This window comes from Hydractinia symbiolongicarpus, chromosome 14, assembly GCF_029227915.1.
Source record: "Hydractinia symbiolongicarpus strain clone_291-10 chromosome 14, HSymV2.1, whole genome shotgun sequence".
NCBI lineage: Eukaryota > Metazoa > Cnidaria > Hydrozoa > Anthoathecata > Hydractiniidae > Hydractinia > Hydractinia symbiolongicarpus.
In genome coordinates, this window is record NC_079888.1 from 14,577,450 (window position 1) to 14,604,814 (window position 27,365).

Sequence of the window (27,365 nt, forward strand, 5' to 3'; positions counted from 1 at the left end):
GAATTTTAAAAGAAAAAGAAGAAGATCTATTTGTGAAAGAATTTGTTTCTTCCACATAATCACAAACACCGCAACGTTTGCTACCACACTTTTGACTCCCCCCACATACCTTTTCCTTCACAGGCAATTTTGCCCTAACCAGCAAGTCCTTAAGGTTTTTCCCTCTCCTAAAACCAACTATTGGGGGTGCAGCAAAGACGTCACGGAAAATCTTAAGGTATAACGGGTCTTAGGCGGATGGGAACGACCTATACGGCTTAGATGGAGGTGGGCATTTGCTGGGCATTTAAGTTATAAGACCCAGTCCGGGATGTTGTGAGGTTTCATATTCTAATGATTTCTATACAACCCGGTTCTATGTGCCGGATAATTGCTTGCTGATAAAGTCTAAGTTACGGTCTCCCATTCATCCATTCCTGGGATATCAGCTGTACTTTAAAACTTCAATGTGTACTCTGCACATTCTGTCCAGCTGGAATGGGTAGGGACTGTTTTATGTTTTCGTAAGTATGTCTTAAATGTCTATCTCTTACTCGTTGATTTATTTATTTTCTTTCTCCCAGCTACGTCACAGTGTCATTAATTTAAGCAATGATCGGTTTACTTGTTCTTTTGCTTATTTACCACATTTTTAATTGTCAATAGATTTTTTATTGTAAAAATTCTGTACATAATCATTTTTAATTGTTTATATGTTAAAACATCCGTAATTTTAACTATGTACATATGCAAATACTTCTCCTTTAGCAATTTATACCCACAGGATTTAAAACTGTTTATGTTATTCTAAACGTATTTATATAGCAATGCTTTTGCTGTTAATCGCTCAAGCGTATTATATTTGCCCAATTTTACATAAAAGATGTAACTTGATTTTATATTTTACAACTGATGAAGGCTTGTTAGCCGAAATATATTTTGTCCTAATACATGTGTTTTTTCTTTCTTTTATATATATATATATATATATATATATATATATATATATATATATATATATATATATATATATATATATATATATATATATATATATATATATATATATATATATATATATATATATATATATATATATATATATATATATATATATATATATATATATATATATATATATATATATATATATATATATATATATATATATATATATATATATATATATATATATATATATATATATATATATATATATATATATATATATATATATATATATATATATATATATTATGTAAATTAGACAAAACACCAACGCAGGTGTTCCAATACTCATTGGTTATTCACCTTCGCAACCACCATTATTGATACTACAGGAGGCAGTTGCACCTATAAGATTAAAAATAAATATCAGTGTGCATCTCTCATTACAACGTATTATGTACTCTATTTATGCCAATTAAAATGCTAGTGATTAAATCATAATTAGTCCTTTTTTTAAGCCTTGATTCATTATATAAAGAATAAGTAATTACTTGTAGACGGTAGGTTGTAGGTGTGTGCTGAAAAAAAAAACTAGCGAGGGTTAAAATTTGGAAGGGGTAATATTCAAGAGTTTACCATCAATGAAATTTGTTGCACATAATCCAAGGAATACTTTAACATTGTTATGTTGAATTTCTGCATGTTGTTTAAAGCACTTCTGGATTGGCATTCGACAAAAAATTAGTAACGTGTTAAAATGCAATATGCAATGCAATAACGTGTTAAAATACAATAGTTTTTCTAAATGGTTAAAATAAAGGGTTTAAAAACTAATTTGATTGATTATCAAATCTGTTCCTCTATATAAAGCAGACAGATATAGTCGTTATCTGTCTGTTTATATGTTAAGAGAAGCTAGGAAAGGAACTAGCTAGGAAACTAGGGCTAGGAAAACACCGAAATACAGATCTTTTAAAATCGTAGTAAAGAGTATCTCACTTTTAATACGTTCGGGCAGTGGAAAATTTATTATTAAATCAATCAATCAGCGAACCATATAATACTGTCAACCGCGTTTTCTATTGTTAAATATTATTTGCCCTACGAGAGGAAAGGACAGTCTGAAAGTTGCAAGAAGATCGAAGCGACCTAATATTTCTATATAACTTTTTATATAACTTTAGCAAATTTCAAAAGTTTATTGTTAAGCTTTTTTCTAACGACAAGCTTTAGAATGTGTTTTTATTTAAACCGATCACAAGATTTGCAAAGTTAACAAAAATTATTCCACAAAATAAAATCGCTGAGTTATGTTTTATGTAGATAGTGTAATGACAGGTTTTTTCCTGAATTTTTATCGTAACTTTAATTACGGTTAGACTTTTTTGGAACAGGCTATTGCGCATATATAATGCGCTATTGTAAGCACTCCACACACTGGTGTGCGACCTGATTTACTTGTATTAAGCGCTTATCCCGCTTTCACGACTAATTTTTAAACATTCATAGACTCCTTTTCCCCAATATAAATTATTATTAACCGAACGTTTTTGCTATGACAGAAAAAATATAGATTGGTTTATAGATAAGTGAAAGTTTTCAGCATAGACTTTTAAAAAAAAAACGTTTTTGGTCAACATTTTTGCATTCACCTCCAGAGAGCATGCTTTTTAAAAAAAAAAACTTTCACAAAACTTTGACTTAACTTACGTAATCAATAAAATGTTTAAATTTTTCCAACACCAAAGTATTTCAAAAGCTAGCTAGCTAACTAAAATGTTAACCAAGTTTTTCCTTTCAACTCCTACAAATTATTTTTACTGCAGATTGATAAATTTGTAAAGCAACGTTTATAGTTACACAACATTTAGTTCTATTAGACTTGCAAAAAATAAAACATCAACACAGAGTTACTACACTCCATTGTGACTTTGTTAAAGCTGCAAAGACCGCCGGAGCGCTTTCACAAGGCTGGCACTTGTGTTTCGCTGAAGATATGCTAACATAAAAATAAATTTTGAAACAAGGTTACTTAATGAAGATGTTACTGTTGTAGATCCTCTTCCTCCACAACACACCTATAATCTGATTTTAGATAGTTGAATATTAATACATTTAAAAAATTAATAATGGGGCATACATGTCATTATAATCATTTCTTCAGAATAAAGTTTCAATTGATGGCTGTACTAAAAAAAACGTAGGAGGCTGTTGCAGCTAGAAAAAATAATTATTGTTTGATTTAATCTTTTCTATTTATTTCTTTTTTTCTCTTAACGCAAAAATGTCAAAAAACCTTTCAAACTTAAATTGTGGTGGGAACTTTTAAAGCCCTAGCTTTCTTCAAAAGACAACGTGCAGAATCTAACGTTTAAAAAGCATGCACGAATTAACGCAGTCTCAGTTAATCTTCCGTTTTGTGTGTGTGGTATGATAAACATGCATTTACACGTCACTTTAAAGCATAGTTTTAAAAACATTTCCATCTTATTTAACACATTTTTACACTAGTCTACTTCGTTGTAATTATCATCCTCATTTCCGAAAATATTTAATATGAGCTTGGCAAAGAATGACACTGGGTTCTTATGATTTTGAGCGGATTTTATTTCACGGTTGTACTTGTTTTCAAAGACGACCATCTCGCGTCCACTAGGTACAGGACCGAGAAAATTATCGAAAGTATTTTTTGAGTTATTTATCTTCTTGTTTATATAAGTCACGACCCGAATATTCGAGAAGTGAAAAACAAAAAAATTATCACAAATTTTTTCGAGCGATAATTTGTTTATTATAACAGCTGAGCATATATCTTTCCATTTTTTTATATTCCGCAGACAATTGTCAATTTCAATTACGGCTCATAAAGTTCTTTGTTCAACAGCGAATAAAGTTATTGCAAGATAACGTGGTTATGTCATTTAATTTATGACAAAATTTTAATTTACGACGAAAACATGCAGGAGTTGACTTGAAACTTCTTCTTCACTTGTTGTAGAAAATCGTTTCGTAAAGTTAACCGTAATAATGAAAAACTCCTTCAATGTGCTATAAATCTTAGCTTTCCCATGTAAACCTCTGCAGTTGAGAACAGGCACCTTAATAAATCCTTAATGACTAAATGTATACAACAGAATAATTTAAAGGTGATTATTTGTGATTAAATATTATTGGTTTCATAAATATTACTCGTTTTATATGAAAAAAGGTGGAATAAATTTCGCGACAATTTCTCGTTTTTCAGGAAATCAATAACTTCACTCAACGAATTATAAGCCAATCAGGAAGTAAATGTAAGCTTTTTGCATGCTTTTACAGCCAATGGAAGAAAAAGTATCAGATTTTTGCGCTGTACAATTTATAAAAAGTATCAGCTTTTTACGCTGTAGAATTTATAAATAAGTAAAAACTGCTCTCTTTTCTCGATAGAAAAGTAAAATATAGCACATATTTTGGGTAGATCAGCCAATCGAAATGCAAGAAAAACTCCATACATATGATGAGAACAGTTATGTTAAATAAAATAGAAAAATAAGATAAAGGTTAGCTAAATTTAATTAATATCGCGTCAAAAGAATTTGTTTAAAAGAATTACACGATTTTAGCTGTTCGATAATTCCTTTTTTAACTATTTTTAAGAAACTTAAGAAGACAACTTCACATCGAATAAATTATTAATCACTATTTATTTTCCAATTTGTTTGCGTTGAACAAAAATGTAAATAGTATAATTTTATGTCCTTCAAAAAACTGTTGGTAGAATTCAACTGGATGTACGATGTGGAAAACATTTTTAGGATAGCGTCCTTAAAATATCAAAGTATGATTCTACGTGTAGTGTATTTGGTGGTTGCAATTCAACTGATAATTGGATATGCGGGTAATTGTACTTAATTTTACTGCAAAGTCCTTTTGCATCTAATTATAAAAAACAGTACTAACTTAATTTGAATTTGGTGTGGATGTTAATTGTTTTGACTGTACCGTAACACCTTATTTCGGGTGAGCAAAAGTAAAAATTTGAAATAAAAGACTCGCTATATTATAGGATCCTGCATTTTATTGGGGAATGCCGAGTAACCTGACGCTATTTTGCTTCACTGTAAGGAAGTTCACTGAAGGATGTTGTAGAGCCTATGATTTCTTCGGATTTAATGAGATGATATTTATTTTATTTTTGTGAATATAATTTTTCAGAATTTCTGCTATTAAAGCAAATTCACATTGCTTACTAGGCAAAAACGTGTTTTCAATTCGGTAAAAAAAATTTAATAACCTTAAATCATGATGTTTTACTAGATTCTGGTGTTTCAACTGCCACAACTCTTTTTCGTGCATTTAGCTAATGTTCACTCACCTAAATTCATATACACTATTGCACGTCTTCGAAAATTTAAAAGGTTTATTAAATTTTAACGGATATTTTTATCTCAACGCATAACTAGTTAACGCTTGAAATCTTCATCAATCTTAAATTAGCACCAATAGTAAAGCAAAAATAAGCTAGCCAGGAAATAACCTTGAACCACATCCCAAAGCAAAGAGCATACACGTAAAACTGAATTAGGAAGGGTACTATTTTATTTTACACTTAAAAATTTGTGTCTATGTGATTACAGACAACAGATCAAACTCTAAAATGGTGCAGGTCATAATAATACCGTATCGAGTTAGAGAAAACCAGAAACGGCGAAATGACAAATAATTATATGAGTTATTACGCCTCATGTGTTTCATGGTGAGTCTTTGAAACTCGTTCCCGCCTTACGTTTCGACTAAGGTGTTTTGATCACTCTTGATAAATCAGGATAAACAAATATTACCAATCTAACAAGTAAATCGCTGCAGAGCTAAAAATTTCCTAACAAAAAGTGTTTATTTATAAAACGTGACAATGTGATGCAAACTTCTGCCAATGGATACTTGTCAATAAAAACAAGAAAATTATCAAAGAAGTTCTGTCAACTTATTACTAGTTTTTCACCTGTGTAAAATCCCCCAAAAAATCATCAAAATGTTCCACAATTTCAAGGTTTATGGTTTAATTTTAACAAGCTAAATTTTTTTTAAATTGGAAGATACAAGTAGCAGGTTCGTAGCAATCGTGAAGAGAAGAAGTATTGTATTCTTTGCAACATTCGATTTTCAAATATTTTTAGGTTGCAGTGTCGAAGATTTGGACAGCACATTGCGTATGTTAAACGAAACAGACATGGCTGAGTTGAATTTTTTCAAAGTTGGTGCTTATGCTGATGATGTAAAAAATATAGCATATGATAACTTTAAAGTAAAGGTATTAGAGAAGTATTTCGATATGTTGGATGATAAGTTGCATGTAAGTATGTATTACTGTGTTATTTATAGTAAAATATGACTTCCTGGAAGAATATAAATCAGGGAATTCAAATTTGTGGAGCAAACAGACGTTGTTTTGTGTTTACTTGAAAGAACTTTTCTTTCCTCAAGGCATCAAAAAATGTCGTCTAATTAGGTAAATTAAACATTATGTAAAATTCCAACTTCTGTGTTCAACACTTCCCAAAGCTATTATCTCTGTCTGGTTAGCAGTAGAAATAGTGATAATGTTTGTTGCCGTACTTATCCGTTTCCAGTACGAGTTTCATTTTAGATGATTTGCAAATTATAACTACTTAGTGTATTTCTAGTGATTCTGAGTATAAACACTTTTGAAAATACACTGAGTCGCAACAGTATCAACATTTTCAATTCCACTTGCTGTCTTGACAAAGACTGAAAATAATAGTCTATTTTCACCTTAAAGGGGAATTTTAACCTTATTTGCCTTTGAATGGATCAGATCGGATCGGTAACTTTTCTGCGCATGTGAGTAGACAATTTAAACACGCGGAATAAATTGTTGATCGTTTTATTGTTATAATTGATTTATATATAGTAATTTAATTTCTGTTTTTAAGCAATATTACTTCCATTATTATTTGGTTCAGCTGCTGCAATCTACACAACAAAATCTTACGAGAGTATTTTTATTTTTCCAATTGAAATTAGTAAAGTTTTATCGTTAGTAAAATGTTTCACCTTGTGTCTTTTACCAATTCGATTCGCTGCAAGAATTTGTGTTTTATATTGTGCCCATTGTTTCTGCAGGTGATTTTTATTTTTAAATTTTTAAATACTTTTTACGATCTCTAAGTTTAATTGCTTACATTTTTTTCTTCTATGTTTTGCATAAAAATGTTAAGCTTATTGATATATCGTTGGCATATCGGAAAAGTGAGATGCGAGATGCAGGATAACCTATCGGGATACGTGATGCAGGATGAAAAAAGCGGGATGTGGGATGCGGGATGGAAAAAATTCAACGAAATAAAATGCTGACCATCGCATAGACATTAAATAAACTACGCTGGAATTTTTCTAAAAAATGCAACAGTTAGAAATGCATGTCTTTTTTTCTTGGTGAACTTAATGTGATACGAAACAGCTTGTTTGACATTAAACTTTTTTTTGTATCCTTTGGCGAGGTTGAGATATCAAGCAACAAATGTAAATGGCTCCGATCTGAATAAGTAGTGCTTTTGTGCTATACACTTTGAAAAGAAATCAAAATAGTTGATATTGCAGAAACCATCTATGTGTAAGTGGTTTTTTCATTGAATAAGAAAAAGGAAAATTTTCGTGAATACGAATTTCCCTTTTTCTTTTTAATAAAAACCAGGAGAAGAAACCAGGTCTTCACAGCCTTATAGGATGGAGGAGTGGACACAACTCTGTTTCTCGTTTATTCGTAAAACCCAACTATCCGTGCTACGAATTACGATCTAGCGACCGATATTATCAGAAAAATTAATCGACTGAAAATATACGCGAATCATGCGCGAATAGTTTTCCAATGTAGTGTGTTTGAGACGTTGTAGCTATGATTGCAAGCTGTTATTTTTATCATTGTAAATATTATTTTGTATTGTGAAACTCGATTCTGAATTTTGAACGCATTTTTATTTTTCTACTGGACACGATTGGATTTTGCTTTGGAACTGGACAAGATTTTACACATTTTGAATTTTAATTTTATTTGGTTTTGCGCTACACAGGTAACTACTATTTATTGGTGAATTGATCGATTTCCACTTGAGCGTGTGCTTGAGCAAATACCCAGGTGATGAAAAAACAAAACAAGCTTTTTGATTTGTTGGCGGTTGGCAAGTAGCAGTTGTGGATAGCCCAACTTTCACCTACGTCTAGACATTTTTTTTCTTCAAAGAAACTGGTTTCTATGCACATGGTATATTTTGATTTCGATTAGATTTCGCGCAGCGTTTTTAATCATTTGCCGCACCATAACGAAAGAAATGAATGTTTTTGCAAAATCTTTTTTTTTTTCACCTCTCAAAACTTTTTTGATAGAAATATTTGTAAAAATGATTGTTTGTTATACATAAAATATATAAGTATAATATAAAATGAGTAGGTGGACCATTGCAACTCTGAAGAAGAAGAACAAAATGTCGTAATCGCGCCCTTCACAGAGAGTGTTTTATTTTAAAATTGTGTCCAACCACGTTCCCAGTACCTTTTTTTTAATTTTATGGAAAGAGATTGACTGGGTTCACTTTATTATTGAAATATGCTTATATAAAGTTTTAACATTCTTTCAAAAGGGCAGAAACTTAATTGTTATTTGTGCTAACTGATACCAGCAAAAAGTAATCCCTTTTTCCCTTCTACCCACTCTATACTTTTTTAAGTGTGTTAAAAATAAACGAAAATGTATTTATTTATTATCGAATTTTTCGTGTGTGAATCCATGGCAAGAAAAAAAAAATAACATTGCCACTGTCATTATTTTATTTCAATGATTTTTTTGCATCCCTCATCCCGCATCTTGAATCCCGCATCCCGCACCCCGTGTCCCGGTCAGCATCCCGCATCCTACTTTTCCGATATGCTCATAACGTTGGCGCCTCTCGCAAGTTTTTCTCTTTCAAAAGGACTCTTTTTAAAGCTTCGAAATTAATTGAGCACTTCGGTCGCTCAGTCGATTTAATACGAAAATTGTTTATTTAAATCCGTTGCCCTTCTTTATAGATGACTTTCAGTTTTTACGAAACCGACCGGATGAACCATTTCTTTCTTTACCCAAACTGCATTAACATCAGCTATGTTGAATCTACAAGCAATAACACCTTAGCACTTGTATCACAACGTGTAAATGCATCTATTGAGAAAGCATATATTGCAACGTATCATATCAACGATACTCGAGTCAAAGCGAAGAAGTATGAAGTCACGTTTGCCTGGAATCAAAACAAAACATACATTTTTGGACAGGCGGATAATTTTGGAGACGAATTTTTCAGCGCTGGTTATTTCAAATATTGTTTTTTTCTGCTGAATCATTTTTACACACCGGATGATGTTTTAACTATTCCTTCAACCTGCAAAAGGACATGTAAGCCGTTTTATTGAGTTCATTAATCATTGCTTCAATTACGTAAATATTCTATACAGTACTTTTGCGCTCATTCAACTTAAATTAAAATTAGGGGATTTTATGTGCATTCTGAAAGTCTTTAGGATGCTAATATCTTTGCAAAAATACATTCCCGACAGAGAAAATTTGTTGCAGCTATGTTGCTGCAAAAGTGCCTTCAGCTGCCACCAAAATGTTGCAGGAATGTTACAAATGGAAATGATAGTAACACAGCTTACTACATCGCAGCAACGTTGTAACAATTTAGAAACAATTATATAGCCTCCACCTGATTCAAACGCAACATCCGCAATGTTGCTAAAGCGTTGTAGCAACATTATTAAAGTTGAACGTCTCAAAATTAGAAAAACAGTTTTTTTTAAATTTGAGTGTATATAAATTTTTGTATCAAACCTCTATGCAAAATACATCTTTCTTTACAATAAATGCTCACTTATAAAATGTAGTGAAAATAAAGCATAAAGTCGCACGTTTCCGAATCTTATTATGTAGCTTCGCAAGTTTTTTATATCGAACATATTGTGTTAAGCTTCTATAAATTATTAAAACGCTGCATATTACACCAGCTCTATAATTTTCAGGACCGTCTTTATTTAGTATTGTGCCGAAACGATTTGGTTGATTACACTTCTAATTTCATGTTTGACCAATGTGTTTTGTTGCAAAAATAAATTGTAATTCTAGAACTAGATAAACATACAGCTATAAGACTTTAAAGTTTTTTTAGCTGAGAAATTATACTAAATGTTAAGAGGTTTAAGAAAGTAATATCTCCACATTCGGTGTTGCTCACTCTTATTAATTATACAGAAAACATTATCAAAAAACCCAAAACCATAAGTTTATCCATCTTCATCACAAAATAGTATCTTAACTCAACTTCAACCTGCTTTCTCAAAAAAAAAAACTTACTTTATTTTCAAGCAAGTTCTTTCCTAATTCGAATGTCTTCTCTTCAGAATTGGTGCGTAACTTTATTCACATAATAATGTTGGTCAAAAAAAGTGAACTTTCGCGCTTCTTTCTTGCAAATAAGATATTTGCTACTACATTTTACATTGGTCGTTATTGCAACAATTGTTTGAAAATAATTTATTGAAATTGAAAGAAAATTCTTCGAAAACAGTTATTACAATATGTTGTATACAAAGCATCGCATCCCCACCCCGTCCTCCCCTCGCTTATTAACCCCCGCTATAACAAAGTTTGGAAAGCAGAGTGGAAATAATACATCATCTCCTCCTAATTTTATCAATAAATAAACTTTTTCTTAAAGCCTATAATTCAGTGGACGTTCTCGCCCACCCCTGCACAACTTTTGATAGACTTTTCCGAATAGGACTAAATATGCCAACCTTATAATGTGTCTTGAAAGGAATAAAATGGCAGGAAAAATTTTGTGTTTTTGTCAGAACTTTTCAAGTGACGTTATCGGAAGCTGGAAATTTGCCTAAAATACCACTATCTGCCTAAAATTCAGATAATTGATTTTCTAGAGCAAATTATAATATTAAGTTTAACGTTCCTGGTGGCCAAATATATGTTATTTAACATATTTTTCGTCATAATTCATATGAAAACAAAATTGCCCAAAAATCAGGTTTATTTCCGAAACGAGAAATCGGGTGAAATACGTGTCCAAACTTTGCAGGATTTTTCGCCTTAATGAAATAAAGTTGTGTTGCGAATTTTAATTTCTAAGGATAATCTTAACGAAAGTTATTAAATTTTCCCGATGATAAAGATTTTAATAAAAAATTCGGAAGTAATTTCAAGTAATTGCGAACACTTAAGACTCTGAGATATATGGAACCTAAAAATTTGACATTTAGGTACCTAATAAATGAATATAAAAACTCATTAAGTATATCCATGCAGTATACCAAAAAAGTGTTTTTAAAGGCTGAGGGATCGGATCCCGCTTTCCCTAGTCAATCCAGTCTTTCGAACACGTAAATCAGTATATATTTAGTCATTTTACTTTTTTCCAATTTCTTGGCTTTCGTTGTTCATTAGACCACTGACTGCTTCATGAAAATTCTTGTTCACTGTGTTTGCGTTTTTGTACAGTGATCGAAATCGCTATAGTATAGAGGGAATAAAAATTTACGCTTGTCGAATTATTTGAGTGCGTATTCCCACATTATGTTCTTTATATAATAAAAAATATATACCTGTTTATTTTAGCTCTCTACACTTACAAAGGTAACCAGGTGGACGGTCAATTCATCAAATTAAAAAGACCATTTTTATTGTTTTCTAAACGGTCAAGTCGCATTAAAGTAAGACTTATTTAGATCATCCTCTTTTTTGTTGATGAATCTAATCTGAATACTATTATGAAGTTGTAGGCATGGGTTCTTCTAAATAGATTTGGTTAGTGACAGAATAATTGGCCCGTAACTCTGTTTATGTCATCAAAAAGAAAAGAAAAGAAAAAATGAAATCTGACATTACTTACTAGGAAAAAGATTTTATTGAGACACGCAGTTCAGACGAGCTTTTAAATTAATGGACAAGTGAAACTAAACCCCATTCTAAAAGTATGTTTGAGATACAACATTTCCATAGCACGTTTAATACGTAATTGCAACGTTGCATATTTGTTTTTCACTCATAATCGAAGGGGCTCACTCTTGCAGTTATATCAAGTCAGAAATTATCAGACTTTGTATTAGTTATACTTGAAATTTAACCCCAAAGAAATATAATTTCCCATAAATTACTTTAACTAAACAGAATGCCACGCAGGCTAGTTATCGTAAGGCAACACATTGGTTGGACAGGTGACGTAGCTAAATTAAAGCGCACTAAAACGCTACCTTATCCAGATAGATCCAGAATATTGGTGTTATTTGAAATAGAGAACGTCGGTGGTAAAAGAGGAACATGTTTGACTTGTTTTAATTTAATTATTTGATTTTAGGTATGTAACGGAGTTGTACTTATTGGACAAGTTTCTTGTAAAGGAGAAATGTTCACATTGCCAAAGAACAGAACGATGATTTCTATAAGCCATTCCTTAAAATTTTCGACAAACCCCCTGCGGTTTGATCAAAGCATTGATCAAAGAGTAATAATAGCTGCTTCAAATGACATACAGGCAGTGGCCTTAAAACCTTTTCATATCAAAGACGCTTTTTCCATTACATTTTATGCTCATCAAATTCAGGCGTTGTTTGCTTCTGACGGAAACAACACGTATGTTGTTCTTAATTATGACAACACAAGACAATTAGAATTTCTGATTGGATACAGTGAACCTTTTTGTGGTTCGAAAAGGTTTTTTACTGCAAACGAGTCTAGATCAGTTGCTGAAACATCGAATGTTGGTGTACCTGGAAGGCACGTGTTTCTTTTAACGTCTTACAATTGCAAGAGAGAAGGTGCGTTTAAGGGGATACCTATATCAGGGAGTGCCGATCTATCAATTTGCTTTTTCTTTATTACAATATTTTTTAAGTTTTCATTTGAAAGAACCGATAATCTCAGTCTTAATTCGAGAAGCATTGCGTCTTATGATAAGCAAGGTGTAGGTATTGCAGTGCAATAAGGGATAAATTAAAACTATTGTGTAAGACATGTAACCATTTCACTGGCGCCTCACAATAATCTATACTAACTCTTAATTTAAAATGCTTCACCCAATCTATTCTCAGAGCTTTACAAAATAACTAAGAAGTAAAGAAGTTAGCATATAGGTAAAAGTAAAAAAAACAGAAGTTGCATCAGTTTATTTAAATCCTGTGTAAATCTAGAGTTGTATCCATATGGGACACATTGTGGCGACACAGAGATGAGAAGAGGAGATAATTATGCTGAAGAGCTGCGATTGAAAACACCAATACCATTTAATTCTACAGATTCAGCTAAAAGTCTCTTCGTATGTTACTAAGTTCTGTTTTTTCTGTACTTTAAAAAAGCTTGTTTTCGTGGTATTATTTTTACTTGTTAACCGTCTGCATTTTTCAAGCGGGCAATACGGGTTTTAAAGAATTCTGATTGGCTTAGCGCTCTTGACGACGGGCCGATATTTTGCAGTATTGCACGTCGGCAAAAAAAATGGTAGCTTAAAACGTGAAAAACAAGTTTTAAAAAGCATTGAAAATGATTTTATATCTAAATCCTACAATACATTTATCAAAAAAAAACATTTTCATAGGATAGAAACAACAACAATGTCGAGTTTAACAGTTAAAATAACCAGATTCAGCAACATTCCGTCTATATGCTTCTTCAACATGGCTATGATGATCTGATATCCACTTTTATCACAAATGCTAAATACAGGGCAACGAAGTCATAACAAATACGTCTCCTCTCATCCTTGGTTAACAAATACAATAATAACCGATTACCTTGTGCTGTACCGAAAATATCGCCCTCAGTCATTGCTGAGACTTCTCTTGCAAGCATCGATTTTGCACTGATATCGAATGTGACGTAGTTATATTAACAGATGCTGTGCGTTATTTATTTGTCGTATCAATTTGAAAGCTTCTCTTTTTGTGAAACTCCTTCTGAAAAGCTGCGGCTCATGAAATACACTAGGGAAGCGTTTATTGTTTTTAGATTTCAACTACCAATATTCATGGCCTAAAAATTGTACTCGAATTTGCGCAAATACGATTTTGCATTTGTAGAAGATTGGCAAATTTTATTTCTGTTTTAGGTAAGCATAAACGGCATAATAACGACTGATTTTAGCATCACCTCTGAATTTTCATTCATTTCCACACGTGACATACGAATGGTTATTGCTCCATACCATATTGACTTCGACACAACAAGAGATGGCTCTATTTATTACAGAGAAACACAAGATGAACAAATCCTTGCTCGCGTCAACAAAGATATCGAGTTATTACAAGGATTTAAAGCCGATGCCACTCATGCAGTAGTTTTTACCTACAGCAACGTAAAGGAGCGTGATCAACCTTCACTGACAATCACTTTTCAAGTTGTTTTAGCTCACAATGGGAACGATAAAGTCCACGTCGTGTTAAATTATAAAAATATCGATGTATATACCAAGCCTGTTTCGATGTTGGCTCTGCAGTCTTGTCTTTACAAAGACATTGGAATTCACTTGAACTCTTACACAGATTTAATGCGTAGCTCTAATGTTGGTTTAATGGGAAAACATGTTTTTGATATATCTGGAAAGAATTGCAATAATGGTACGTGCTAAAAATGCCAACACAACGTTGTTTCCAAAGTGGAGACATTGATTTAAATGTTGCTAAATTATGATGATGGTTTAGTAAGTTGATATGAAGTAGAATGCGTACATCTCTGAAGTTTCTTTTTTGTTTTTTAGAATATCGAAATGCTTACACATTTTACGAAGATTTACGCGACTTACGAATTATGACCAAGGGTTATGACTTTGTATTCATCAACTGGAACGAAAAGGGGATGCCGGAAATCACAGTAACTAGAAGCGATGCATGGTTAAGTGTACAGGACAAGATACACTACTGTTCTGATGTTAATGGACTTGATATAGACGGTCTCGATGAAGGGTTTTCTTATAACATTCAGGTCACCGTAGGCGCATATCAATATTTTGCAAGAAATGTCTCAGTTTTGCCTTTAGGTTTGTTCTATTCTATTGTATTTACTATTACATGAAAATCTAAATATTACAATACCCATCTGTATTTGCGCAATTTTACAGTCTTACGGACACACAAAAAAGCAAATTCCAAATGCGAGGAATAAAGGACAGCTGAATCAGAGGATCTGAAGCTGTTTACGCTTGTTTCTGCTAAAGAGAACTTCCTTAAAGTCACGAGTTCACAATACCTGCTAAAATTCACTTTCACCTATATACCTAGCAAACAAAGCACTTTCATGCTTTATTAAAAAAATTGATGTCATTTTAAAATTTTCAACATTTTAAGTACCTAAATCGTTGTAAAAATAATGCCTTTAACATTTCAAACGCATCTCTCCGTATTCACACTGTCTATATAGCATATAAAACAGGAAGTTTTTAAATGCATTTTTAGCTTGACTAAAGGAGTATAGGATTGTCTTCTGCTAAAAATCCTGCAAAAGACGTCTTATTATTAATCATGTCCTTTATAGTGACTTGATATGCATAGGACATTGTGGGTTATATGTTCCTATTTGTGGTATCTTTTTTGTTCTCACAACAAATAATGTCTGATGAATGGATTAGTTCAACAATGGGTTGATTAAATTTTTTTTTTTTTTTTTTGAATATTCTCAACGCTTGTTTTTAGAGCCATTACAAGTCATACCAACACGGACAGGTGAAACGGTCACATTAAAATGGAAGACACCGCTCTATTTAATAAAGGATTTAGGAGCATGTAAAATCAACATTACCCACCATCAACTAGGTGAAGATGTTGCACTTTTCCACAGCATACCAGTTTTAGAGTCAAGCTACGTGTTTAACAGTACCATGGGCTCGACACATAACATTGAAATAATATTCATAGTTGGAGATAATTTTGTCACAACTCATCTCAAGTACACCTTGCAAGATAGTAAGTTCTAGGATTTTTCTATTTACTAGCAATGTTCAGTCTGTCCATCCACAAGAGCAGGTTGTGCAACGTAAGAACAAAATAGCCAAGGCGATCTATGTTTCATGATTATTATCATAGAAATTATTGCTGCTTATGAACAAACTTCTACTTGGCCTAGAGAAAGTTTGAATTTTATTGTTACCTTACTTTGAGGCCAGTAAAAAAACATTTTGCAATATTTCTCAATCATTCATATGTGGGTAAAAAGAGTGAGTAGTTCGGTTTGTTACTACGTGAAAAACTATGTGTTTTTTATGAGCGTTTAAATTGTAACTGCATGTTTTTACTTTTGCGGGTAAAAAATAAGCCGAAATTGATCTTCCATACGAATATTCGAAAAATTTGCTTCCTGGGTGTGACTCAAAGACGGTAGCTGCGAAGGGGGCGGCAGGAGAGTTGATGTCTTAAACAGGTAAAGTCACGTGAATTATTTCACAGGCTTTTAAAAAAAAATTTTTTTTTTCACTTACCATGATCAAAAAATAAACCACAAATACCAAAGATTAATGAAGACTGAATATGAATAATCAAGGCACACAGCCATCTAATACATACTGATTTGCGAGATTCGTAAACGACTTACACGTCTAACATTTCCTGTTATCAATTTGTTGATTTAGAGCAGGTAGATGACAGTGAAAGTAAACGAGACATTATCATAATTGCATCCACTTCAGCATCAGTAATGGTAATCGTTTTTGCCTTGTTATATTCTCGTTATCAAAAGAAAGTAAAGAAAAGAAGAAATTACTTATTACCTCAAGGCGCATCAAAGGTATAGCGCACTACAAAGTAATTTATAGCTAACGAAGTGACAAAACAGTAGGCTGTGAAGATAGCACTGTTCTGAAGACTATTAAAAAAACATCTAGAGATTGTATCCTCTAGAGCTTCTTCTATATTTCACGTTCTATATTTTATATTCACAGTGTGTATGTGACAAAAGAAGTAAAAAACTGAAAATCAAGAGTAATTGAGAAATGGGCTTTCCTGTTTTTATTAAAGGGTTATATCCCAAACTCATAATCAATGAATCCAATCACAACCCAACTTAAAACTTTTCTATGGCAAGTATATTTGTTACACAATGCATGCGAAAACTCTCCTACGGGTTTAATATTAATTTTAAATTTCAGATAGATCCTGACAAAAGTATTCTTGAGCAATGCAACAACCTTAGTTACGACACAAAATTTGAGTTTCCAAGAAAGCAACTCTCATTGGTAAGAGTTTTGGGAGAGGGCGCATTCGGACAAGTATGGATGGGAGCAGCACTTCGGATGGATTTTTTTAAGCCACGAAGTAAAGGCAAATCCGGACTTCAAATGAAAAGAATTACAAACTCCACTAAAAAAACTCTTGTTGCTGTTAAAACGATTAAAGGTAGGACAGATTTTGTCTGACATCTGACCATTGTGTTGCTTAATTTTTCTGTTCATAGTAAGTTTAAGAGGCCATTTAAATCCTAGTGTGCAGTGATGATGTCATGGAATGAATTAATTATCCTCCATATACAGCAACGTTATAAAGGGAATCAATATATATATACAACATAGTGCCTCATTACGGGGTTTTCTTTTACATGTTATGATTTCATCAGGTCTTAATCTAAACGACCATAATGAAAGAAAAATAAAAACACACAACCAATTGGTGGTTAATCACGCCGTTATCAGTAATGCCGAAAAGTGAAAAATCTATATTCGCATTTCCTTACAATGAATATAATTTTAGTTGGCACGGCTAAATATTTTTATATTATTCAATTGCACTTTCTTGCGCCCAAAAAAGAAAAATGACGCAGAAAGACTATAGAATATACTTACACATTTTTTTCATTATTTTGAAATTCTTTCGGTTACTCAATGGTATATCTCCTCTATGTTGTATACTTTCAATTTTTGAGGGTTTGCAAACTGATATACATTGGATATGAATTCTATTTTTTATCATGTTCACCGGTCTAGTATAACTGCAAATTCTCAATCTGCAAGAGGTATGATAAATCATTGTCTATAACAGTAATCTGAGACAACTTGAACCTTCCTGGAGATTGCATATTACAGCCATCAATATGGCAAAATATTTCCTTAGAATTAATATAACCACGTGACAAGCCATAAAAAGGACGTGTATTGTTTAGTTTGTAATGGTTATTATACTACCGCCTAGTAGCCTTGTGGTAGAGCGTTTGATTCCAGTGCGAGAGGTGTTATGTTCAAACCCCGGCCGACTAATACCAGATAATATAAAAGTGAGAATTTACCCATTCTGCTTAGAATTCAGCATATCTTAGGCGCTTGTCTGGTTCAGTGATTGATGTGCGTACATGACTTTTGTAGCTCAAATAAGAACCTTGAATGCACTATGAATCCCCTTTGCAGGACCCTCGTTAATAGCAGTACCAATAGGAAATTACGATGATAATCAGCTAAGAAACTTTAAAAATCAGGCAGTAGTTTGCAAATTCAAGGTTGCAGCGGTGCCGGGAAAAGTAGCTTTTTTGCCACCCTCCCTTTTTTTCAGCTTTGACCGTGGCACTCAGACTCTAAACTGAAAAGGGTTTAACAAGTTAACCTTTTCTTTTAGATAAACACAAAACTGGCCTCGGTGTTGCCATTTTTGTGTTTATATACATGGAAAACAACTACGATGGTGGTTTTGAAGTTTGGGCAACAGTGATCATGTCTTTATGAACTATTTATTTTTAAGGTAATGCTACTGAAACAGAATACAAAGATTTGGCAAATGAGTTAAAACTCCTTATACATATTGGAGAACACAGAAATGTGGTAAATGTTCTTGGTGCTTGCACTAAACATGATAATCTACTGGTCATCTTGGAATATTGCTCGAAGGGATCTTTGTTGGAATTTGTTAGGATTAACAAATACGACTTTAAAAACACATGGCATCGAGCCGAAGGATCGGAAATCAGTTTGCATACATTGACTTGGATAGCCGTACAGATTGCAGATGGAATGGACTTCCTGGAGAGAAAAAAGGTGAGAAAACATTGCGTTTGAACGTAGATACGGTGTAATACAAAGAAAATGCAATTTTCGGAAAGTTTAAGAGAAGGAAAAAAGATATCCTGTTTTATATATTTTAATTTTTTTGGACAAGCATATACTTATGCTTGGTTCTATTAACTTCTATTTTTTTAAAAATGAATAGTAACTTTTTACAAAGATAATGTGTGTTATTTTTAAGCACACAGTACTGTTCTAACCACGGTTGCTTCTTTAACCATTTCTTTTAAGGGAGTATACTAAATCAGTGTTATATTAGTTGGTTGTGCCATAAGTTGAAAAATCTAAAGACTTTTTGAGGAAAAACATGTGATGTGATTTATGCTTATTTAGTGTGTGCATCGCGATTTGGCAGCGAGAAATATACTTTTAACAGAAACTTTGATTGTAAAAATTGCGGATTTTGGACTGGCAAGAAACACGGATGGTAAAGATTATTACAAAAAGGAAACCGATGGAAATCTACCAATCAAATGGATGGCTCCAGAGGCAATAACCAATCAGAAGTATACTTCTAAAAGCGACGCGTAAGTTTTCTGGTTTAAAATTAGCAAAGGGTTATAAAGTTTCTTTTTGTGTTTACCAACTGGTTCTTCTAATTTCTAATACAGCATCGCCGGAGAAGAATGCAACAAAGGAGACATAAATAAAACAAATGCATGTATTTAGTACCTACTATTTCCTCTTTTATTTCAACTTTTCAAGTGGAATTAACATATTGATATTATTTTTTCCCGCCTCAATGATAAAGCAATATACGTTTTGGCAAAAACCAATTGAATGTATCGTTCATCTATTTGTTTTTTATTCATTTTAGTCCCTTTTGTTAAAGTTATTCCACTTCCTGGAGTATATTGTAATTTGAAGCGCGGACGTCATTTTTAAGATTGTTTTTTGTTACCACATCTCCTTTGCTAAAATCTGGGTGTTTATTAATGTTATTACTGAGGGGCGAATAAAAGTGGGACGCAGTACGTCTTCTGATTGGCCAATTAATATTTTCTTTTCTTCAACATTAACCTTTAAAATTTAAACAAATGTATGTGTGTTGACATAAAATCAAAGAAGAGATAGTTAGTGAATAATTACTGAGGATGTTAAAATGCCACAAGGTTGGAAAACATTGTTTTTCAAGTTGTTTTTTCTAGCCCATTTCAATAATTGAAATATATTATTCAGTAAAATGAATTAACAATTAAGAACGTCCGAAGTTTTGCATTTTTACTCGCACACAGCGCAACACTTATTACTGAGATGGAGCACATGAGTCACACGATGACTTAAAAAATATGTTAATTAGTGCTTTTGCAACATGTCATGACTGACCACTTACCTGCCAAGTTCAAGCATTTATACTTCAAAATAATCTAGGATACGGAACTCCACCTCCACCAACCTTAGCGGAAGTGGAGTTTCATGTAAACTATTTTTAATACCTTTAGGTGGTCGTTTGGTGTATTGTTGTGGGAAATATACTCCTTCGGATCAAATCCTTATCCAGGAGTTAAAAATGCTGATGTGTTGAGTTACCTTAAAAGTGGAAAAAGAATGGGGAAGCCAGAGAATTGTCCTTACGAAGTATATCAAGTAATGCTTCAATGCTGGTCAGCTCCAAAAAATTTGAGACCGGCATTCATAGACTTGCGGAACGAAATTGACCGTGTTGTTCTCTCTCATGTAAGATGTGTCTTATAGTTTGATGGCGGTTATATGTTGTGTTTGTCCATGGATTCAAAAAGTTATGAACTTTTTTACCATTTTTGAAACAAAGTTTTTTAATTTTTCGTGATGCCTTTTAAAATTGTTATTCCTTCAAAAAAATTTACCTTACTCTTTAATATTTCGCATCGTTCTGCAAACCACCAAACAGTTTTAAGGCAACAATCTGCTGTTAAAAAAAATTAAAAATATGCTTTTTCGTACTAATATTCGTTGCTTAGATTTTCTCAGATAACGAGGTAAGCCTTTTTAAAATGGTAACCAAGATATTACACTCCTTGCGTGTCACTAGTATTGAATAGGTTATGTCTCATTAATGTGTGTTTTTAGGAGGAAAGTTTCTATAGCGGACAGTCAATGGCCAAGATGTTTAACATACAGCCGTCTATGAAGTACGTAAAGACATTTAACCATGATAAGAAGAGTACAACGTAAGTTAAGGGAATTTTTTCTCTCTGGTTTATCTTGCCTTGGGAAAAATTATATAACGTTTTTACTTCTGTAAAAAACGAATCACCAGCATCTTTTTCTGTTGCAACTTTGTACTGCAATGATCCAAATTAAACTTGAATGTTTGTTTTTCGAGAGTATGACGTTAAATTAAAAAAATATCGTAAAATCGAAGCTCATATATAACTTAACATTTCAGTGGTGACATTGTAGAAAAAGATACCCCATATATACTTCGATCAGATGTGACCGAAGACCAACAGGGAGATGTTTACGTTGTACTGAAAGACAACGTGAAAGGAGTTCAAAAAAATGGCGGAGATAACTGCGACGATGCGAATGATGATCTCTATTTTGCCTTTACTAATTCAACAGAAGGTAATTCGCTGTACCAGAATGCAAACCATGATGTATTATGCAGCTCACCAGCATTTGGTGAATCACTACATAGTAAAGATGAATCAAATGGCAATTCTGTTGTTGAAACATGTCATGGCAATGATAAAGATCCACTTTATGCTCAAACGGAAAGTAAAGTACCAAGCAAAAATGAAAACAAATCAATTGATGACTCAACAGTAGATGAAATAGCCCAAGAAAATGAAAATATAACTTTTAACGATAAAACGGAAATTAAGGAATTGCATGATAGTGGAAATGGTTCATTTGACAATACAGCAGAAATGAAAACGACGCAATGGAGGCAACACAAAAATGAAGAGAATTTATTAAACACATCAACGGAAATGGAAACAACGCGAAAAGATGAAAGCGATTTATATAATTCTCCGAAAGAAGTCGAAACGGCGCGCCAAGGTGGAACAGATTCATGTGATTCTACAACAGGAGTTGAAACAGCGAAGGAAAATGATACTGATTCGTTTAATTCACCAAATAAAATCGAAACAGCGCGCCAAAGTGAAACAAATCCATCTTATACTACGACACGTGTCAAAACAGCAAAGAAAAATGCAACTAATTCGTTTAATTCACCAAAAGAAATTGAAACAATCCGCGAACATGATCCTAAGATAGGAATTAAAACAACAGGCGAAATTATAGCCGATTCAGCTGATGATGCAATGTAAAAAAAAATTATGCAAGAAAATGTCAAATTCTGATATTTAAATAATGTCACATAATTCACCAAAATCAAATCACAAAACAACTTTAACTTTTATGACTATAATGGCATCAACTTTCGTAGTTGATCAATTAATTGCATATTGCTTTGTATTTTGAAAAAATGAGCAACTCAAGGCTAGTGGAGGCTATGTTCTTTAATAGATTGATAATTATGTCACTTTATTATCGTACGGCACAAACAGTGAATATATATAGTAGCGAGAACCGCGAAAGTACGTTCGTGATTTGCGATTTATGAACGTCATCAGATAAAAGGAGTGAGAACAACATAATTCCGATTTACATTATAATTTTCCAATTCTTGAACAGAAAGTTGAAATTGTTACCATATTTTGCCAAGAAGATGTTTTGTTTATTGTTATTGCATGATTTCAATAGTTGCTACTTTTCTTGATTGTTACAGTAAAACATACTATAAAGTTTTAAAAAAAGCTTTAATATTAAGTCGTTACACACGTTAAATTAAATATAAAATAAAAACGTCTGTATTGTCTTGTTTAGTTTTGCTTTTAATAAAATTGCACGTAAATCTTTGTTGTAAGAGTTTAAGACACGTTTTAAAGCCTTGCGAAAGTTTTTTACGTAACCACATTCACTTGAACCGAAGATGGACAGTAGAGAGGTACTGTGATACTTTGAGGTTTCTGGATGTCTTTCTCACTATTGCTTATGAATTTCTAGTACCCTGTTGTAACTAGTAGTTAATTCTCTAACCTAAAATATCAGATTTTTTTTTGGCTGGAGAAGATTATTTTTGGGTAGTTATAGCTAGTTTTTTCTGCAAAAATATCTCTAGTGAATGAGATACTTATTTATTTTACTCACTAGTTGAGAATGTGTGTACACTAAGTTTTTTCACTGGTGCTGTTCTGTATGAAACTTCTGGTGGTATAGTTTTTCAAAAAAATGAGTTTGTGTAGCTACTTTTTTATCTTTGTTATTTTTATACTTAAATCTCCCCACCACACAAATAAATACATCAAAAGTTGAGGTAGAGTGTAGCTCTACCTCAACTTTTGAGTATTCAAGCGGTGCTTCATTTGTTATTTTATACCTAATAGGAAGATACACTAGTGGTAGGATTTCGAGAAAATATCGAGCCATCAATTTTCAAGCCAAGTCATCGTGTTGCACTCCACCAAGACTACTTGGCATACGTTATATATAACAATATGGATAGAAAAAGTGTAATTTTACTAATATTTCTTATTTCATAACTACCTTCCCATCTGATGTTTTTTGCTTGTTATGCCCATCAGTGTCAGTGAAGATGGTAACTGTCTTTACGGATCTATTTCTGTGTTGCTGATTGGTGATGAAACCCTAGCTTCAATTTTGAGAATTTTGATCAATCTCCTAACAATGTTTATCGGATGGTTGTGTTGTATATACAAAGTGTAAGTCAATAAAGCTGACCATAATTGAGGAAGCAAAAACATGTTTCAAAATACTTCATTTGGTTTTCGTCTATGTGCGCTTATCAATTTTGTAATGTCATTGAGGTATGATGATTTTTACATGGAATATGCCTATTTGATTTTTTTTTACTAAATGTCTAAATTCCTGTGATCAAATGGTATGATATTTATGATACAACTTCGTAAAAGGTTCAGGTTCGATTCCTGACAGGAGTAAACTATATGTGATGCAGGCAGTACCCTTAAAATTTGTGTCATTCTTTATATTTTTTAATTTGGTAGCATCCTATTGAAACCACCTATCAAAGTTTATGATATAAACAAATGGACAATTTATTCAACACAATTCTTGAGCCCAGGAGAGGTGTTGCTGGTATTCCTGTGAATGTATTTTGGTTTAACTGGAAGGTTAAGTTTAAAGAATTTGTCGGATGTGAAACACAATGTCAAGGGAAAGGTTGCGCAGCCTAGCAGTTACCATGTTCAGCAGGTCAATCACTGTGAACTCTGATGAAGTAATAGATGAGTTTGCTGCATGTAATAAGAGACAAATGGCCTTATCGAACATACTTCCTGATTGATTTATGCTGATTGAGTTTATTTTTGTATTTGATAATCTTGATGTTTATTTTTACTTATTCTCAACACCGTGTTTGTAATTGAACAAATGATCAAAAAGATAAGGTTCGTTTATACATAGTTTATATGTTGTTATATATTTTAGCTGTATATCTTTTTAAGATTTTGTTACTTAGCGTACTTTTTAACGCTGGGAAAAGTCTGAACAGGGCTCGACCCTGTGAGAAATTTAGTTGCTATTAGATACACACATTTGGAAAAAGTTCTTTTGCTTAGTTACAAAAAAATCCTGGATCCGACCCTGATACTTAATATAACCTAATAACAAAGAAGTGATGTTGTAGAATGATTTTTTAACACAAACTCTGCGACAACGCCATAACATATATCACAGGACAACGAAGCGGAATGGGCCGCAGAATCTTGCATGGAGGCTTGATATGTATATTTTGGTTAACGAGCTATAGACGTAATAACTGTTTGAATATTTATTTGATAAAAATTATGTTTGCAACTCAGAATTCAAACATGGAAGCTACTATCTCGAAGGAAGGTATAAATGAGTTTGTTAAAGGTGGGAAAAGAAATTTCTGGAATACTTCAATCTCAAAATCCTGGCGTAAGAGGTTTATCTGAACGCTCAGTTCGTCGTTTTTGTTGCGTGAAAGAAGTTAATAAATCAAGGTTATTTAACGAGGATAATTTATATGCGGTTGTTTCTGCTGGTGTTGCAAAGGTAGTGTAATTTTGTGACATTGTTATACAAAATCGAATTAAAAACAAAATATAACTTATTATTATCGCGTCATACATAAAGTACGCTTAAAACGTGAAATACATGTATTTTCATTCATTAAAGGGGCTACGGCTTACACAAAAGTCGAGCTGATGGCGGCGAAATATGGCTATTTTTCCGGCATGTGTGTAATTTAAAAAACTATCTAGAATTTTCATTTCTCCAGCCTGGTCATGTTTTCATCCAGAATGATTCTTGCTGAAATATCTTTTGGTAAAATACTTTTCAAAAAAAAAAATATTGAACCAGCGAGCAAAGTGTGCTCGTCTGTTCAATGCGCAAAACGGGTTTACCGGATTTTTAGTATGTGCACAGGATGTACGGAATGGGAGCATTTTAACCGGTTCGTAGCCCATTTAATGCCTAAAAACCTATTTAATTCATTGATTTTGTAGCAATTTGATGATTGAAATTGACCTATGTTTTCCGAAGGAACCGCAACGTCCAACAACGCCCTTATTACGAGAGTACGACCTCGGACAATAACTCAACCTGTCCCCGTCGCAATATGTCATGATAAACATAAATTGCTCCCGCACAACATATTTCATGAAAATCATGAAAAATTGTCAACGACGTACGTTATTATGCGAAAATGAGGCTGTATTAACCAGGTGCGTGAACTACGACAGCACTAGTTACTAGGTACAACCGGAGGTAGTTATTAGAAATATAATATATTTTATAGTTACTTTACTAACAAGTATAAAATTTTATTTGATTTGGCTGGGTTTGTAATGAAATATGAGCAAGCATCTAATTTAATAACATCTTTGTAGGTTCGAGGGATGTTTTTGAAGAGGAAGAAAAGCCACCTCAACTCAACGAAAGTAAGTTGCATAAATATACTTAATTTTCAACGTGCTATATTTTTTATTATTTTTTTATCAGTGAAACGTAGGGAGTCCATAAAATAATAATAAATCCATAATAAACGTTCTGCCGATATACCCCGATCCATCAAGCGACGACATATTTTGTTTCTTTCTTATCACTAATATAAACGAACGTCAAATTTTAGGACGATGGTTTAGTAAAAGCGAGAACCAATATGTACTTTGCGCCAGTGACAAAGTGAAACGTAATTGTGTCATGTGTTTGGACAAAAACTGAGAAGTTTTTTTTTTCATTGCCGTCATATAATATGATGGACGAGTTTTACCTCCTGTCGGACAACATTGAAAAAATAATTAGTGCGAGAAGTAAAAAACCTCCCATAACAATAATTTTCTTTTTCTTTCATACCCGTGCGTGTTATTTTGGAGCACTCAATCCCAACCTCTTCCTCGTTTGTCTCTGTTATGCTCAGAAAACAAGGCAAAGGATTCGTGTGGACACGTTGTTTGGTCAGATAATTTTAGTAACCTCTAAGGGGCGGGCCGCCTAAATATTGACGCTAAACTTGGCCAAAAACAACCCCATTCTAATTCCCGACTTAAAGCGAATGTTATTTAGTTAAATCCATACTCTTCATGTGCCAATTGTTGCTGTTTCTTTTCCTAAATTTTGAGGCCTTCGTGGGTGATGACGAGAAATATTTTAAAATGCAGACGTGGAACGGCTTGTGGTATTAAATGCTTTCAACCCAACCGAGAGAAATTTGGAGTTTCATGTAAAATGAGGCTCTGAAAACTATGCCATTAAATACATGATTCAATACGATCTTCTGTCAAAAATAGTTTGATAAGAATAAATATTTTTTTCAAAAAAATCTGATTGGTCTACTAGGAAAAGCAGCTAATAGTGCATAAGTATGTTCACTCTATTTCAGCAGACCAGCAAAATAAAAGTCTAAAGCCAGTATATTTATTTTTATATTTCCGGAACTTTTTTTATGGATTTTTAGAACTTAAAACGTTCGCCAATCTTGGATTTATACAAACCAACATGGATTTTTTATCGATGCTCATGTTGTGATTACTTTTGTGTGGAAACAAAAGTATCGCAATATTCTTAATCTCTTTTATTTTATCCCAATTTCGGACAATTCTTATTATTCAAAAAATAAATAATATAAGGATGAGATGCAGGTTTTTTAGGCTTTTAAAAAAATAACTTTAATGCAACCTCATGATAAAAATAGACACAGGCCTCGCATTATCCAAAATTGTTCGTAAGAAACAAATATGTAGCTATCTACCAATCCACCCACTTAAACATCAAACGTGTATTATAGATACTAATTGCGTTTCCATTATTACTCACATCTGTTATGACCAAGGTATATAGGACGTGTTTGACAACACATAAAAGAACCAAAAA

The 27,365-nt window shown here is 32.8% G+C and overlaps 1 protein-coding gene across 1 annotated transcript; it reads left to right on the forward strand.

Moving 5' to 3' along the window:
- Positions 1 to 4,657: 4,657 nt before the first annotated feature.
- LOC130625586 (uncharacterized) lies at positions 4,658 to 22,794 on the forward strand. The gene is made up of 16 exons (XM_057440689.1): positions 4,658 to 4,807; positions 6,087 to 6,262; positions 8,995 to 9,358; positions 11,588 to 11,682; positions 12,327 to 12,786; positions 13,159 to 13,283; positions 14,073 to 14,580; positions 14,721 to 14,999; positions 15,652 to 15,921; positions 16,584 to 16,738; positions 17,100 to 17,346; positions 18,676 to 18,968; positions 19,329 to 19,522; positions 20,438 to 20,672; positions 21,045 to 21,145; positions 21,364 to 22,794. The coding sequence occupies exons 1-16, from the start codon at positions 4,663 to 4,665 to the stop codon at positions 22,250 to 22,252; spliced, it is 4,536 nt and encodes a 1,511-aa protein (XP_057296672.1). The 5' UTR covers positions 4,658 to 4,662; the 3' UTR covers positions 22,253 to 22,794.
- The last annotated feature ends 4,571 nt before the right edge of the window (positions 22,795 to 27,365 follow it).

Coding starts and splice junctions, on each gene's coding strand:
- LOC130625586 (XM_057440689.1), top strand. CDS start 4,663: ATGTCCTTCAAAAAACTGTTGGTAGAATTCAACTGGATGTACGATGTG. Junction 4,808..6,086: donor ACTGATAATTGGATATGCGG/GTAATTGTACTT, acceptor AAATATTTTTAG/GTTGCAGTGTCGAAGATTTG. Junction 17,347..18,675: donor TGCTGTTAAAACGATTAAAG/GTAGGACAGATT, acceptor TTTATTTTTAAG/GTAATGCTACTGAAACAGAA.